The 16,129-nt window shown below is 37.8% G+C and overlaps 3 protein-coding genes, 1 long non-coding RNA gene and 1 pseudogene across 5 annotated transcripts; 4 read left to right on the top strand and 1 right to left on the bottom strand.

Moving 5' to 3' along the window:
* The first annotated feature begins 1,919 nt into the window (after positions 1 to 1,919).
* Positions 1,920 to 3,616, top strand: LOC104756104 (inorganic pyrophosphatase 2). The gene is made up of 4 exons (XM_087493848.1): positions 1,920 to 2,257; positions 2,347 to 2,468; positions 2,549 to 2,750; positions 2,982 to 3,616. The coding sequence occupies exons 1-4, from the start codon at positions 2,111 to 2,113 to the stop codon at positions 3,363 to 3,365; spliced, it is 855 nt and encodes a 284-aa protein (XP_087349974.1). The 5' UTR covers positions 1,920 to 2,110; the 3' UTR covers positions 3,366 to 3,616.
* A 545-nt stretch (positions 3,617 to 4,161) lies between these two features.
* Positions 4,162 to 4,934, bottom strand: LOC104756103 (PRA1 family protein F1). The gene has a single exon (XM_087497070.1). It carries the CDS (start codon positions 4,797 to 4,799, stop codon positions 4,251 to 4,253), a length of 549 nt encoding a protein of 182 aa, XP_087353196.1. The 5' UTR covers positions 4,800 to 4,934; the 3' UTR covers positions 4,162 to 4,250.
* Positions 4,935 to 6,644: 1,710 nt separating this feature from the next.
* Positions 6,645 to 12,259, top strand: LOC104756102 (protein NUCLEOLAR FACTOR 1). The gene is made up of 24 exons (XM_010478626.3): positions 6,645 to 6,974; positions 7,083 to 7,218; positions 7,387 to 7,502; positions 7,708 to 7,870; positions 7,968 to 8,112; positions 8,213 to 8,336; positions 8,423 to 8,523; positions 8,622 to 8,753; positions 8,849 to 8,929; positions 9,186 to 9,382; positions 9,483 to 9,555; positions 9,643 to 9,702; positions 9,912 to 9,950; positions 10,033 to 10,121; positions 10,214 to 10,278; positions 10,411 to 10,457; positions 10,647 to 10,706; positions 10,774 to 10,845; positions 11,051 to 11,080; positions 11,241 to 11,335; positions 11,430 to 11,535; positions 11,650 to 11,712; positions 11,803 to 11,877; positions 12,049 to 12,259. The coding sequence occupies exons 1-24, from the start codon at positions 6,842 to 6,844 to the stop codon at positions 12,121 to 12,123; spliced, it is 2,277 nt and encodes a 758-aa protein (XP_010476928.2). The 5' UTR covers positions 6,645 to 6,841; the 3' UTR covers positions 12,124 to 12,259.
* Positions 12,260 to 12,653: 394 nt separating this feature from the next.
* Positions 12,654 to 13,529, top strand: LOC104756101 (uncharacterized). Its single transcript, XR_762270.2, has 3 exons — positions 12,654 to 12,699; positions 13,045 to 13,263; positions 13,350 to 13,529. It is a non-coding gene; the product is annotated as an uncharacterized LOC104756101 (long non-coding RNA).
* Positions 13,530 to 14,160: 631 nt separating this feature from the next.
* LOC104756100 (putative F-box protein At1g30930 pseudogene) lies at positions 14,161 to 15,922 on the top strand (annotated as a pseudogene). The gene has a single exon (XR_015586337.1). The product of XR_015586337.1 is annotated as a putative F-box protein At1g30930 pseudogene (transcript).
* The last annotated feature ends 207 nt before the right edge of the window (positions 15,923 to 16,129 follow it).

Raw genomic sequence — 16,129 nt, 5'->3', positions numbered from 1 at the left:
GTCTGGGGCTGCGCTTGTTGCCAGGTGCACCTTAGAGCGGATTTGGGCCATCTTGGCGCTTGCCTTATTCATGTACTCGGTTAGGAACTGCGCGCTGAATGCGCCGCTACTCGGAGGTCCGGGAAGACCGAGATCCTCGGTCGTTATTCCTCGTGACGCCCCATTTCTGAGTTCTCCTGTCGGGACTGGATCCAGTCTCACCGAGGAGCCCTCCAGAGCCCCCGAGGTGCGGAGGACCTGCCCTGCTGACCCGACGTCCCCGGATGGGGGATGCTCGTCACGTCGCGAGCTCGCGTTACCATTTAAGACCGACGAGCTCGGAGCTCCGTTGCTCTCTGACGGCGCGAAAACGGGTAACGTTCTGATCCCGGGCGGGGTAACGTGGACCGCCTCAAAGTCGAGACGAGTCCGGGGAAGCGCTCTTTCCGTGGGATTGGTTAAAGCTGTTCCCGAAGAGTACGCGGAATCCTGATAGGGTCCGAGATTGGCGCGAGAAGCGAGCTCTTGTTCATGCCGCTCGATTCTGTTCATGAGGGCCCGATTTGTCGCATCTTGACTTTGGGTCTTATCGATCAGAACGGAGAGAATTCCGCGAATCTCGGACAGATCGTTGCTGACGGGGGTCCCGGAGGAGACCACCGGCGCATGGTGCTGTCCGGGTCGGTTCGTTCCGTTATTCTCTGAACGAGTCCATACTCGGGACTGATTCCTGTTTCCTGTCAAGATCGCGGGGGCCGTGGGAACAACCCCGACGGTAACCCCTGGGTTTGTACTACCGAGATTCTGAGTTTGGGCGGGTCTGTGATGAGTGAGACCCGAACCTCCCAAAATACTTTGGTTCGGTGCTTGACTGTCGTCAAGTGATGAGCCTGTCCCGGGTCTGACTAGATCTGTAACCTCGTTATCGGACTGGGCTGACGCGGGTGCACCCTGGGAAGGTGCACTGATGGAGGTGGATCCGTGGACTGCCGCTGGTGGAGCAGTCTCTGAGATGATTGTGTTAGCGGTGGATGGATCCATTTCGCTGGAGTTCAAAGCAGTCGATTTTTGAGAATAGAAAGACCTAAGTCCCCACAGACGGCGCCAAATTGTTGGGGTTAGAAACAACAATTAGAAGAATAAGTTTGTAAAATGAGATCTGGGCAGACTTTCGGTACAAATCGACTTAGAACTATGAAAAACAACGAACTGGACTTTTGTATTCACTTTTTCTATTGATTCGCTCTGAGCTTGATTACATGTGTTGTGTCCTTCACATTCATCTGCTATTTAAACTAAAATTCCTCGAAACCCTTCCTGAACGTCTCGCTGCAATCTCGGCTCCCCAATCCCGATTTCTTCTCCAGGTTGACTTCATCCTCCTGCTCGGTTTTTCCTCCATGGGCCCTTACTGGGCCTCTTTTCCTAGCCTGCGCGTACGCTCTAATGGGCTTATTTGGTGGGCCTTATGATCGTCGAAACCCAACACCAACAGCCATCAATATCTGAAAAATGTTTTTATTTTGATATAAACCAAAAGTACTTCTTACAACAAATAAATAAACAATATATTCATTGCAGATTTTATTTATTTATTTTATTTGGGTTGAGTCTTAAAAGAAAATAATCCTTTTTTTTGGCTAACAAATTTTATTTTCCTTTAAATAAGAAGAAAACGGATGAATAGGTGGAATATTCTTTTGATCTCATTTTCTTCCCGTGTCTTCTCAACTGCCTAAATCCCACTAAATAAAAACTTAACAAAAGCCAAACTAAAAATAAAATAAAAATAGTAATACCCACAAAATGAAACCAAGAGACGTCAACACCCGTCGGATCAGCATACCTATTCAATTCAATGATTTGACACTTATCAGATCCGACGGTTTAAAATAAACAGCGTATCATATCAGTATCAGATTAGGATTCTCATTAACCTTGAGTCTGAAGGTAAGTAATATTCCAATGGCATCTTCCTAGAAATATACCTATACGTCTCTCTCCTCTTCACCTTCTCCCACTCATATATATACATCTCGTTTTACTACTACTTAATCCATAATCACAAACACAGAGATCCAATAACAAAACAACACCAATAGAAAATTTCTCATTAGAAGATCATAATATAATGGCTAAGAAGAATAATATTGTGATCGTCTTCGATTTCGACAAGACAATCATCGATGTAGACAGTGATAACTGGGTCGTAGATGAACTTGGCTTCACTGATTTGTTCAACCAGCTTCTTCGAACAATGCCTTGGAACTCTCTCATGGTTTGTTCATCCATCTCTAACTCCTAATTAACTCTGTTTCCGTGTTTCGTTTTCTTGTGTTCATCGAAAATTCTCTTATTACATAACAGAATGGTATGATGAAGGAGCTTCATGATCATGGCAAAACCATTGAAGAGATCAAACAAGTCCTGAAAAGAATCCCTATTCATCCTCGTGTCATCCCTGCCATCAAAGCAGCTCATGCTTTAGGGTAAAACATCCACTTTTAATACATATTCTCTGATTCAAGAAAAGATATGGTACTGAATTATATGCATCATCCGACATTAGGTGCGAGCTGAGAATAGTGAGCGATGCTAACACGTTGTTCATCGAAACGATCATTGAACATCTCGGGATTAGAGAGTTTTTCTCTGAGATCAACACAAATCCTGGTATTGTAGATGATCAAGGAAGATTAGTAATCTCTCCTTACCATGACTTCACCAAATCTCCCCATGGTTGCACTCGTTGCCCTCCTAACATGTGCAAGGTACTGTTACACTAAATTTCCATTAATTATTTCTTATATATAGATTTGATTTGATTAGTTCAATTCTATGATTTATTTTCTGAATTTTAATATCTGAGAAAGGAAGAAAAAAGTGATCGAGCCATTTGTCATGTAAAATATGTTATTTTTGATTCTGTTATGATAACATATGTCATGTACGCTGAGTCAAGTTGTTTCCAGTGCTAAATTAATATATTTTCATTTATATAGGGTTTGATAATTGAGAGGATTCAAGCTTCTCTAACTAAAGAAGGGAAGAAGATGAAGATGATCTATCTTGGAGATGGTGCTGGTGATTACTGTCCAAGTCTTGGACTCAAAGCTGAAGATTACATGATCCCGAGGAAGAATTTCCCGGTTTGGGATTTGATTAGTCAAAATCCCATGTTGGTTAAGGCTACGGTTAGAGATTGGACCGACGGAGAGGCAATGGAGAGGATATTGATGGAAATAATCAACGAGATTATTTCATTAGAGGAAGAAGAAGAGGAGGAGAAGATGTTGAGCTCTGATATTTGCAAGATATCTGTTGGGATTGTTCATGAACCTATGGTGCCTCTTGCTCTTCAAGTTCCTCTTAATTTGGTCAAGTAATTGATGCAAAGAAGTTGAAGAATCTTTTTTCGAAAATATATATACATATTCTTTATGCAATCGAGAAAAAACGTATTTAAATGCCTATATAAAGTTGACTTGTTCATGCACGTACTGACGTACGTAGGGTGAATTCTTTTCGACTCTGATTGTAAGAGATTTACTTTACTTCGGAAGGCTAAAAGGCCTTGCTTCCGAAAGCTCGTGTTTAACTTGTGTTTTTCAATAGTGGAATATCGTAACATTATACATCCAGTAGCCAAAATGTTAGAGCTACAAGCTTTTCGCATAAAATAAATACTTTAATATATGAATAAAGTTATCGCTTCTTTATACACCTAAAATATTTAGATAAATGTTTTGAAAAAAAAAAGAAAAATTAAATGTTCGTTTTCAAACCTTAAACCGTGAAAATTGGTGGTATGCAATTAATGGTCCATGTCCAAAACTTTTGGCCTCACCTATTTACACTCTGTTAGCTCTATATATACTAAACCAAACCAGAGTTGAATATACCCGGCTTAAATACAAGTTTTCAAAACTATCAAATCAACCCTATACTAATGACCAAATGTTACAGTCCAGAGAATATTGATCGATAGATCTTGACATAAGTTTAGTGTAACGAAAATTCTTCGTTTAACTAAAAAAAACTTTTACGAATAGTTAGTAGTTCTATTCTTTAACATCATACCACTTCTTGTACGTATTTACGATTCCATGTTATAATGTTTAGTCATCATAAGGTCACAACGAGAAACACATACGTAATTAAATGCTCATAAACGTACAATCATGGTTATAATATTTAGTTTTCATAACGTTGAATCAAACGAACAATCATAGTCATAATGCGAAATAATCTAACAAATGACGATCATTTTCTTAGGGGTTTAAAAGACTGGTTTTTTCGTCGTTTTGGTTGTATAAATCTTCAGTTTTCCTAACAGCTGCGTGAGACAACACAGAAACCGTACCCGCCACGATGGCTATCGCGATATTGAGCTTAGCGTCGGTCAAGAAAAGGATCGAGAGAGTGAGAACGGACATGCCGATGAGTACAATACGGTGGTCGATCTCGCGGTCGAATACAGCGAGCGGTTCGTCACGGAGGAAGTACAGGAAAAGCCACGCACCTAGCAGGGCGAGTAGGATTAGGAGGGAGAAGGGGTTCCAAATCAGACTGAGGAACACGGAGAAGAGGAAGACTATGGTGTAGTTGGTCTGGAAGTAGACGGTGTTGGCTCTGACTCTGGAGATCACGGTGGCTAGTTTGCGCGGGAAGTTGAAGGAACGGAGGTCGAGCATTTGCTTCCAAGGGCGGCGTGTGGCGAGGCCGGATCTTACGTTGTGTTGGTTGTTGCCGCGGGTGATGTACTCGAGTTTGGGGGCTAAGTCGTTAGGCGACGTCGGATTTGTGCCGTAAGTTGTCATGTTGTGTTTTTCTTATTCTTCCCTCTCTTTTGTGTGATATGGGAGAGAGATTACTTTTTGCTGCTAGCTAGTGTGTGATATGAGAAGAGAAAAGCTGTGTACAACTGAGAGGTTTTATATATAAATTTTTATCTAACAAAATTAAGCATCTTGTATATATATATATTTTTGTGAAATATGGGATACATTAAAAAGAAATACCCTAAAATAGCTAAAAATATGGGACACACTGTATAATTAAACACACTACTGCACCTTTGAAACCAATTGTTCGGAACATAATTGATGACTATTAAGAGTTTATTTCCAAACAGTACTGTACCTTTGAAACCAATTCATGACTGACTATTTTGATGATTAGCCAAAATTTTCTACATGCATGTTAAGAGTTTATTTCCAAACATAATTTGTAACATTTCTTTGCACTGGTTTGTTTTTATTTTTTATATGATGTAATTTGCAAGCTGATTTGTTATCAAGGTCAACATGTTATATATCGTCATTTTTCATTTATCAAAATTTTTATATTGTATTGGATTGGCTTGCTAATCGTACGTGATTGATCTATAAGATAAAAATGATAGGAAACAAAAGTAATAACACACTCATAAAACGACGTGAGAAAAACCACAATAAAGATTTTTAAAAGTGTATCAACTTACAATACGACGAGGTGAAAGGTGACACGGGAGGCAACAACAGGCCACGTTGGCATTGTCTCAATTTATAAAGTGAATACATCGGTGTGACACCAAGTGAGAAGGTGCCAGATGAGGGACTGTGTAATAAATAACAACAAGAGAACGAGGAGAAAAATGCAAAAGCCATGAAAGGCCAGACCAGAAAGAGATGAGACTTGCCGAGTTATTTTTCCTTGCATTATTGTACACAATGAACAATTGAACATGGCTCGTTTAAGCCCACACCACTCCTCCAACTTGAAACACTAGATAATTATTATTTTATTAAACAGTAAACAGTCGAATATGATGATATGATTGTATGATATATAACAGTGATCGTATAATGATGTATTGATGTTTATGGTATCACGATTAGGCCTGGGCACTAATACCCGTTACCCATACTCAACCCGTTACTCGGCTCGTACCCGTCCTGAAGAAAAGGGTACCCGCAGCTTTAGGGTCGAGTAAAGGGTATTATAATTATATTACCCGTGAGTAAGAGACGAGTATAGGGTATTAGTTTAGTTTTCAATACCCGTCCCGTTACTCGGCCCTTTACCCGTTTTGCTACCCGACCCGTAAATACCCGTTAATATTTTGTATTATTATTATTATTATTTATTATTAATTTATAGAGTTAGAGTTAAAACCTAAGTTCAACTTAGCCTAACTGAATTAATATATTATTTTTATTTTCAAAATTCGTAATTTTATAACTTTTGGAACTATATATTGCATAAATTTATAAATTTTTCATTTTTTGGATTTCAAAAGATAAAATTATTATTGCGATTATTAACATTTTTTTATCAGGTACTCGTTTTCCGGGTAATAATAAAGGGTCGGGACAAGTAAAGGGTCAACTATTTTTTACCGGATACCCGTTTCTTCGGGTACCCGTTATTTAAGGGTCGAGTATGAGTAAATTTTTTCTGTTACCCGTTAGAGTCGGGACGAGTAAAAGGTCGGAGAAAATTCAAGGGTACCCGTTCCGTGCCCAGCCCTAATCACGATGATGATGATGACGACGATAGTGATAAAGTACACTGAAGTAGTATTACTTAAAAAAAAAGGTGGGCTTGAATTTCTTTTCGGGCCTTTGGCCTTTTTAGTTTCTGTTTTTTTTTTAATAATAAACCTTTTAATTACATGATTACATGTATTGGTTCGTTTTCTCCATCGACGACATAGAATTGAATCCAGCTCAATTCGCCTCAGGGTTTATCAAAACCAGACCACACTCTCTAGGCGGAGGCGAAAACGAAAAGTATCAATAAACCCTAAACCCCTTTAATTGAAATTGAAAAGAGCGGCTCACACATCTCCCTTCATAATCTCTTTCTCTGCTACTAGAAGATGGCTCCAAACTCTACTAAGGTGATGAAGAGGCACAAGTCACAAGAGAAATTTGATAAGAAACGGGATGCTAAGAAGCACAAACGTGGTGCTAAGGAGGTTGTTTCGAATCATTCAGTAGAGGAGGATTCAGGTTTGTTGTTAAGCTCTCTCTCTCTTTCTTGGTTTGTTGTTTCTCTGCAACTGATTTCAAATTTAAGAAAAAACTCGTTTTTTTTTCTGGGGGTAATTGTATCATTAGATTCAGCTGAAGAAGAGTCCAACTCCATAGAGACTGAATCGGAACCAATCGTTTACAGAGAGCCATCACAGTACGATAATTTGTTGGCATCTCTCGGTTCATCTAACAAGGTTGTTGCTGATATGAACAAAAGAAGGTACTAACTGCTCATATTGTTCCTACTGTTATATGCCTTTGCTTCATTTGAACTTGGTAGGCTGAACTGTGTGTCATAGCATTTTGATTCTACATTCTTGTTCCTCTACTGAAGATTGTATATTTATTGGTTGCAAGGGAGATAATGATTCTCCAAATGTTTTCACAGGCAGAGAGAGGAGGAAGGTAAAAGCGATTCTGAAGGAGAAGAGGACGAAGAAGATGAGGAAAACAGTGGCCTTGAGGATTTAAGCTCTACTGATGGAGAGGATGATGAGATTCAAGGTAAAGTTTTTCCTTATTAGTATTGGTTATTATCTGTAGTGTCTATTACGCTGAACCTTCGCATACTCCTGTAAACTTGATTGTTGTCTCAAATTATTCGTAGCTACTCATCTCTCGCCTTTTTTGGTTTTTAAGTTTTCTTGCAATAGTTGCTTATTTTTCAGCCTTTTGATTTCAACTAGGCTTCTCTTTGTCTTTCTTAAAGGGGATGATCAGAAAAATCTCAAAGGTCTTTCTGAGGACATTACGCAGGAAAGCATTGATAATCAGAGCGAGGAAGAATCTTCTGACGACTGTGAAACGGACGAGGAGCATGAGTTGACTACCACCAATGGCCAATCCTTTGTAGATGCTTCTTCATCTATTAGGTAAATTTAATTGATATGGTTGTTCCTGTAAAGTTTTGTGTACAGTTTGACATGCTCGTTAATCCAATACATTTTTTTTCATACATATGTTTCTCAGCGCATTTAGTGAACACCTTAACCACAAATTATCCAGTGAAGAAGTGGAAACTTTACCAAAAGGCAAGTGGAAATTTAAATGGGAATCACCTGCCTTTGACATGCCAAATTGCAAATGGAAAGGAACGCGTGAAAATTTCCTTGATGTATGTACTCTATATAACCGTCGCCACAGAAAAAACATCTTTGCAAAATCTGCCTCCAAACCTAGTAGTTCTCAGTAGCACTAACTTTTGTATTTTGCAGGGTATTCAGAGTGATGCAACTTACGGCCTCAAGCCTAAGCTATATAAGCATTGGCTTCAATTATACAAGAAGTCTGGAGGCAAAGATTTTGACTCATCGAAAAGGAGAAAGTTCTTCTCCATTTGTACGTATTAGATTCTGGAAATCACGTAAAGTTCTTCTTGTTCCTTTTTATGGCTCTGTCTCTGATTATTGTTTTTGATTTTGTAGGCAACAGCTATCTGGATATATTACATTCTAACAAGAGACCCTTTTACAATAGAGGCTCTGAAGAAGACTCAAGTGCCATGGACGCGTACCTTATGCATTCTGTGCGTGCACACTTGTATTACTTTTTCTAAGATAATTATGAGGTTTCATTTCACGTAGCATTTCTTCAGGATTCATTGAAGTAGATTGTCTTATGCAGTTGAATCACATCTTTAAAACTAGAGATCTTGTGAAGAAGAATGACAGTAAAATAGGCAAACATCAAGAGACCTCTGAAGAGGAAGTTCTCTCTGATGATGGATTTCTGGACCAAGGATTTACTCGTCCAAAGGTGACCCTTCTGCTTTTCTTTTGCAAATGTCTAATGCGTTTAAATCTGTTGTAGCTCTAATTTGACAATTGGTCTTACGTTTATTGTAATTCCAGGTACTGATTCTATTACCATTGAGGAGCATCGCCTTTCGCGTTGTTAAGAGGCTCATACAACTAACTCCAGAATCTCTAAGGGTATATAAATTTATGAAATTCTCCCATCAGTTTTTCAATTGGCATCGACTGTGTAATTGTGTTGCCTTTACTACGTGGATAATCAAATTTTCTAGTTTCATAGTATTAAATGATTTCGAAAGAGTAGTGTATGTGCGTGTGTATTTTTTCTTCCGACATATGGGGTGAATGTAGAGGTTTTCTGCATTTATACTGTCTATGTTGCTGATAAATGTCTTGATCGCCTAATACCCTCTGTATCATTCATTGGTTTCAGGCTAATGTAGAACACCTTGACCGGTTTAATGATGAGTTTGGATGTGAAGAGGGTACTGATGACGGTGATGAGGAAGATAATACATCAAAAAATGGAAAACCAATGAAACAAAAGTCTTCAAAACCTTCTGATTGGCAAGCTCTTTTTGGTGAGACTAACAACGATGATGAGTTTATGTTAGGCATTAAGCATACAAGGTATATCTTTAGCATACATCCTCTATAAAGTTGCAGTGCATGCTTTTTGGTATAGAATTTGGTCGTTGTGCTGAGATTTGAATCATATTGTCAATTTCAGAAAGAGCATTAGGCTGTATGGTGATTTTTATTCCTCAGACATTATTATTGCTTCGCCTCTCAAGTTACAAATGGTAGGCAGCCTTGTCTATCCTCTCGTAAGATGATTCAGTTATGCAAATCTTCTTGGTTGTATCTCTAATTAATTTCACTCTTGTTAGGCCATTGGTCAAGCAGAAGAAAACAAGGAACGGGATGTTGATTATCTTTCCTCCATAGAGGTACTTGTGTTTATCATTGCTTGCAGAGGATATATTTAATAGATAGCTGACTGTTGATGGCAATGACAATAATGTTCGGTTTCATTAGTCTACTATTGCTTTATCTCTTAAACCTGGTCTATTACTGCCCGTGGTTGCAAATATTTGAATTTTTATTCTGCATCTCCTTCTTGAACTTGCTAATATTTCTTTCGTTGACATGTGGATAGGTTTTGGTTATCGATCATGCAGACATTATATCTATGCAGGTAGGTTGTGGGGTGAGTTTATGGGTTTCAAAGATAGGATACTATGAGTCTATTTCTGATATGCTCTTTTATAATGTTTCAGAATTGGTCGTTCCTTGCCACAGTCGTAGACCACTTAAATAAATTGCCATCAAAACAACACGGTACCAATGTCATGCGAATTCGGCCGTTGTACGTAGTTCTCCGGACTCACAGCTCTTTTTTCTAATTTGTATAGCAACCCATCTATGTCAGAATTTCTAAAAGAATCTTGTTATGTTTAGGTATCTGGATGGACATGCACAGTTCTTTCGGCAGTCAATAATTCTAAGTTCTTATTCAACCCCAGGTGTTGATCTGCCCTCTTGTTTTCACCTATGTGAAAATTTTATTTGTTCTTCGTTTTTTCCTATATTTCCATAACCCTTATTTATGGTGGAGTTTCCAATCTCGTACTAACCCAAATAATATTTGGTTTCAGAGATCAATTCTCTATTCAATCGCCGTTGCTTGAACTATAAAGGAAAGGTGGGCATTCATTTTTCAGCATATTTATCCCTAATATATTTCCTGCATTTTGGTTGTCCTTTTTTTTGTTGTTAGTGTTGTGAGGGGATTAGATTATTGATCGGATGGCTAGGCTAAATGATTATAACTGTGATGTGAATTGAATTTAATTAAAACTGTCCCATAATGGTTTTGGTTGAATCTATGCAGATAAAGCTGGCGTGTGAATACAAGGGTGTTCTTCAGAAAGTGTTACTCCCTGTCCGTCAGGTATAAAAACATATCTTTCTTAGACAATTAAAGTCTTAGACATCTTATCTCTGTGTGTGTGTTCCAGGTTTTTGAAAGATTTGATGCAGACTCTGTAACCCAAGTCGACGATGCACGTCTTGAACATTTTACCAAGAAGGTCCATTTTCTAATTTGTTTTGTGGCTTTGCCTATGTAGTAACTCGATTTTCATGAATAAAATATGTGAAGGATAGTTTTGTGCATTGTTGCATTTCTTTGTTCGTATACCATTGTAAGTAAGGTCATTGCATATATTATACCTTTTCAATTAATGTTTAATGCTAAGCACAATATTTACTGATTCATTCTTCTCTTGATTACAGATATTCCCAAAAATTAAAGATTCTGTTCAGGTACTCGCACCTTCCAAGGCTGAACTATATTTTGTTGCCCATACTTTAAGTTGCCAAAAAAAACATAGATAGATAACAACAAAGTTGGTCAGATAAAAGACCTTAACTTTATCACGTAAATTTGGGAGCTTGATTGTTGTATTGTAATCATACTCTGCAGGGAGGAGTAATGATCTTTATCCATTCTTACTTCGAGTTCGTCAGGCTTAGAAACTTTTTGAAGTCGCAGAATGCCTCTTTCTGTCTTCTTGGAGAGTGAGTTCATTTTTCCTGTTTTAAAGTTGCTGCTTCTCTGTAATCTGGTTTTCTTTCACTGGAAGGTAGTCAAACGTAACTTACTGTTTTCCAGTTATGCAAAAAATGTCGACATATCCCGCGCACGAGAACAGTTTTTCGTAGGGAGCCGAAAGATCATGCTTTACACTGAGAGAGCATACTTTTATCGGAGATACCAGGTTATTTTTTCTTCTTCTTAGATTAATTCCATCTTTGATCTTTTATTAGGTTCTATGATAAAAATTAGTATACTGACCAATATGGCTGATGTATGATTGTTTCTCGGGTTTCAGATCCGTGGTATAAAGAACTTAATCTTATATTCTCTTCCAGAGAGGAAGGAGTTTTACCCTCAGGTAATAGCATCTTAGTCGAATTATTAATTGCGACACAACTCTTATCAGGAGAAGGACAGTCGGATCTCATCATTTTAGCTTTAACTGCAGATAATGAACATGCTTGAAGAAGGACCACATGACATGATGTCCACTGCACTTTTTTCTCGTTTTGATCTGCTGGAGGTACTTAAACAATTCTCATTTTCAGTAGTTTCCTGATGGTTCCTCAAATATACACTTAAGATTTGTTTGAAGGCTAGCTTAACTTAACTCAGACTTGGTACAAAGAGTAATGATATAATATCTAAGTTGTAATGGCAAGTGTTCTTATGTGAGATGTGATGTTATTTGCAGCTGGAAAGGATCGTTGGCTCTTCTTCCGCAAAGAGAATGATCACTTCTGAGAAGAACATCTTTGCTTTCGCTTAAGAAACAAATAGTTACTGTCTATTTATTTTGGTGATCTTAATCGCCCAGTTTTGATTCTACCATTTTCTTTGTTCAGACATATATACATCAACCGGTTCAAACCTAATTAAATGAAAACTCAAATTCAAAGAACAAATTAATTTAGTTTCGTTTCCTTAAAATACGAAAACACCTTTAACTCAAATAGATACGGTCTATAACATTCAGTTTTCAATTGTATCTACTAGGCATGTCAATTAGGGCCGAAGCCCGTGGGCTGGCCCGGCCCAGCCCTGAAAAATATCGGATTCGGGCTTTCAAATTTATGTCCAAAAAAAATTGGGCCTTTCGGGCTAAGCCCGTTCGGGCTATAGAGTTTTTTAGGCTTAGCCCGGTCAGGCTCGAGTCGGCCCGAAAAGCCCTTAAATTAATAAAATAATTATTTTTTTATTTTTAATTTGTATGGAAAATATTATAAAAAAATAATTAATTGAGCTAAAACTCTAACCCTAATTTTTAACGGTGCCGCACTATAAATCTAAGAAACAAAACCTGTTTCCAGCTTACCAGCTTTCATCGTCTTTCAAGTTTCAATTCGTGAGTACACTATCTTTAGCAAGTTTGTTAGTTAAATTATGTGTTTAATCATGTTTGAATATATAAGTATATCGATGTGTACATGTATTGATTTAATTTGCCGGCCTCACTGAAAACTACAAACAATAGGGTTCCTTTTTAGATCACATACGTTGAGGTTGAGTCGTTGGTGTTTTCTTTGAATTTTTAGTTATACGTATACTTCTTGAATATACATGAATTAATTAAAGAGACACTATTGCTTTTGTTTTTGGTGGAAGGCACTGTTTTGATGATTTCTTTCATTAAATGATTCTCTTGTTTCGATGATAGTATTTGAATCCTATTCTTTTGTTCCTTTTACAGGAGTTAAATAATATGGATATAGGTGAACACCATTTTTTTGCTTCACCCATATGGAAGCACTTCGATCTTCTTAGTAACAATGATGGTCAAAAGATGGTAAAATGCAAGTACTGTGACGTAATACTTACAATTGGAAAAGATTGTGGAACATCAACCATGCACCGTCATGCAGCCAGATGTAAGCAAAAACCACAAATCGGTGGTTGGATCAATGTGAAGGTAATATGTTGTTATTTATATTTACTTATTTTCAATAATTTATCCTTGTTAAAATTTAACAAATTTTAATTTTCTTTTATATGTAGAACTCGATGACAAAAAAAGATTTAAAAGACATTAATACCGAGAACGACATATAAGGCACCAAAGCATGCTCTACATCCTCGGTTCTTTTCGGATTTTATGTTTTACTTAATATAAGTTTAAAAATTTCTTTGTTTTTTAATATTTAAAATAATTTAATGAATACTATGGTCATTTTAATTTTGATTAGCTCATTTTATACATATATTCATTTTTTTCTAAAAGAATAAGTTTATTTTTGTTTTTTTAAAGAAAAGCCCGGAAAAGCCCGAAAAGCCCTGTTAGGGCTGGGCTCGGGCTTTGAAATATAGGCTCGAAAATATTTCGGGTCGGGCCGGGTCGGGCTCAAACATAAGCGGGCTTTACGGGTTTCGGGCCGGGCCGGGCCGGGCGAGCCCGATTGACACCCCTAGTATCTACATATATATAAAGTTAACTTTTCTCTCTTGGTTGGTAAAAATTAAAAGCAAACAAGTATGATTGGTAAAAAAGTAAATGTCAATGCTTTAAATAGTTTTAAAGTCTTAAAAACGTGTTACCAATCAAAGTCTCTATCTGCTTTTAATCACTTCCATGTTAACAGTTCTTGACTTCTTGTGAAAGATGAGAACAAGAGTTGGATAGATTTACATTTTGCTTCATGAACACAATGCTTATGACTTTATTTTAACCGCTGATTGATTTTTCGAGTTTTCGAAGGACAACAACAACAAAAAAAACCCACCAAGTTCAATTGTTTATACCATATCATTGCTAAATCCTATCTTTCCAAAACCATTGAAATATGTTTCGATCAACACAAAACACAAGAAATTAAAAAGTAAATAAAAAATTGGATGGTTAAAAAGCCCATGGTTATTGGGTCTTACTTACGGTAGTGCCGATCCTGATTAGGCCCACCGCCCAAAACTTTGATTGATTAGGTCGAGATCTTGAGTCTGTCTGTGCGATTTGTTTTCTCTCGGAAAAATATCTTTCTCCGTCCGACTCCGATCATGGATAGCTCAAAACCTTTTGATTCACTTCCAGATGATCTCCTCATCAAGATACTGTCGAAATTGCCAGCAAAATCAATAGGGAGGTGTCGTTGCGTGTCGAAGCTATGGAAGTCCTTGGCTCTAATGAGATCTGGATTCCACCGAGATGATTTCACCGACTTGTATCTAACCAGGAGGTCCAAAGCTACTCGTCGACGACTCTTAATTGGGGTAAAAAAACCACAAGACGGTGAGTGGAGCTTTTACTCAACTCTTCAGCCTCAGAATCATCCATGTAAGAAGTCTTCTCTTGTAGTATCATCCGCCGCAGATTTTCATATCAAGTTCTCTAAAGGCATAAGCAAATACAATTGTAGCTATACCTCTGGATTGATCTATTTCCATGATATGCGCATCCCAAGGGAAGATAAAGATGTAAAGCATGTGATATGTAACCCTCTCACAGGACAGTATATGATCTTACCTGAACTTAGAGGTGGTGTTTCCCATAGGTATTCGTATAGCTATTTAGGGTTTGATCCGATTGATAAGGAATTCAAGGTATTGTTCATGACTACTCGTGAATTTGTAGCTTCTAGTGGTACAGATCACTATATCTTAACACTGGGAACTGGGGAGTTGAGGTGGAGGAAGATCCAATGTCCTTTTACACATGAGCCTCTATGGGAAAGGGTTTGCATCAATGGGGTTTTGTATTACTTAGCTCTAGATACTAATGGATGGTCTTATGTGATAGTTTCCTTCGATGTTAGATCGGAGAAATTCAAGCTCGTTAACCTGAATTGCAGTTATGATCGCCGTTTTAATGGAATGATAAACTACAAGGGGAAATTATGTGGGATTTATTTGGATTATGATGATGATGGTGGATTTCCCGTTAAGTTGAGTATCAAGTTTCTAGAGAAGTGGGAATGGTCCAGCTATGTCTACTCTTTGTCGACTGATCAGAGTGAAATTGTTAATGTCAAAAGGAATCTATCCGTTGTTGGGGTGACTGCTTCTGGTGATATTGTTTTGTCGACGGATTCTGCGTCTAATCCATTTTATGTTTTCTACTTCAATCCGGAAAGGAACACTCTCCAAACTGTTGAAATGCAAGGTGTTGGAGATGATTGTGATTGGAGATACGCCTTTCTACAAGACTATGTAGAGGATATTAATGTTACTGGTGCAATGCAACTGAAGTCAGCCCCTTCACAACTAGGCCGAAACATTGTTCCCCAGAGGCCAAAACCACAACAACGCGGAGGTACGTCTCTTGACCTCTCCAAGTCTTCTCAATCTGTGAAAAACGAGGAGCAGAATATTGTTCCCGAGAGGCCAGAACCACAACGACGTAGGCATATGTCTCCTGACCTTTCCAAGTCTTTTCAATCTGTGAAGAGCAAGGAGCCTAACAAGTACGAATTATCAGCTGACCTGCTCATACGCTCTGCTGGCTTCGCTATTTTATTTTTTGTTTTGGTTTGTTTGTTTTTCGTTTTGTTTAGGTCTATCATTCTGCTGGCTTCTAGCTAAATTTGTAACATATGGACACATAAAGATCAAAAACGCCTAATCAATTGTCTGATTATTCATTTGTTATGATTACAAATTAACTGTGGATGGACAAATCAAGAAGCTGATTCTAAAGAATGAAACAAAAGACAATATTCATGGAGTTTGAAATAAGACAAGCTTTTGATATCCATAAAAGGTGATATGTTTGTTTCAACTCTCAAAAAAAATATTTTTTATGTGATTATGTGAATCTATATTAATCTAATTGTAAATGTAAACGAGAA

The sequence above is a fragment of the Camelina sativa genome, chromosome 17 (genome assembly GCF_030686135.1).
Source record: "Camelina sativa cultivar CO46 ecotype springtype chromosome 17, ASM3068613v1".
NCBI classification, from domain to species: domain Eukaryota; kingdom Viridiplantae; phylum Streptophyta; class Magnoliopsida; order Brassicales; family Brassicaceae; genus Camelina; species Camelina sativa.
The sequence above is the reverse complement of the archived record's forward strand: the minus strand, read 5'-3'. Positions and strand labels throughout refer to the sequence as shown.

What these genes read in the sequence shown, in the direction of transcription:
- LOC104756102 (XM_010478626.3), top strand. Translation starts at nt 6,842, where the DNA reads ATGGCTCCAAACTCTACTAAGGTGATGAAGAGGCACAAGTCACAAGAG. An exon ending in AAGGATTTACTCGTCCAAAG is followed by an intron (nt 8,754 to 8,848) that starts GTGACCCTTCTG and finishes TTGTAATTCCAG; the next exon opens with GTACTGATTCTATTACCATT. An exon ending in ATTATCTTTCCTCCATAGAG is followed by an intron (nt 9,703 to 9,911) that starts GTACTTGTGTTT and finishes ACATGTGGATAG; the next exon opens with GTTTTGGTTATCGATCATGC.
- LOC104756104 (XM_087493848.1), top strand. Translation starts at nt 2,111, where the DNA reads ATGGCTAAGAAGAATAATATTGTGATCGTCTTCGATTTCGACAAGACA. An exon ending in TGCCTTGGAACTCTCTCATG is followed by an intron (nt 2,258 to 2,346) that starts GTTTGTTCATCC and finishes ATTACATAACAG; the next exon opens with AATGGTATGATGAAGGAGCT. An exon ending in GCCCTCCTAACATGTGCAAG is followed by an intron (nt 2,751 to 2,981) that starts GTACTGTTACAC and finishes TCATTTATATAG; the next exon opens with GGTTTGATAATTGAGAGGAT.
- LOC104756103 (XM_087497070.1), bottom strand. Translation starts at nt 4,799, where the DNA reads ATGACAACTTACGGCACAAATCCGACGTCGCCTAACGACTTAGCCCCC.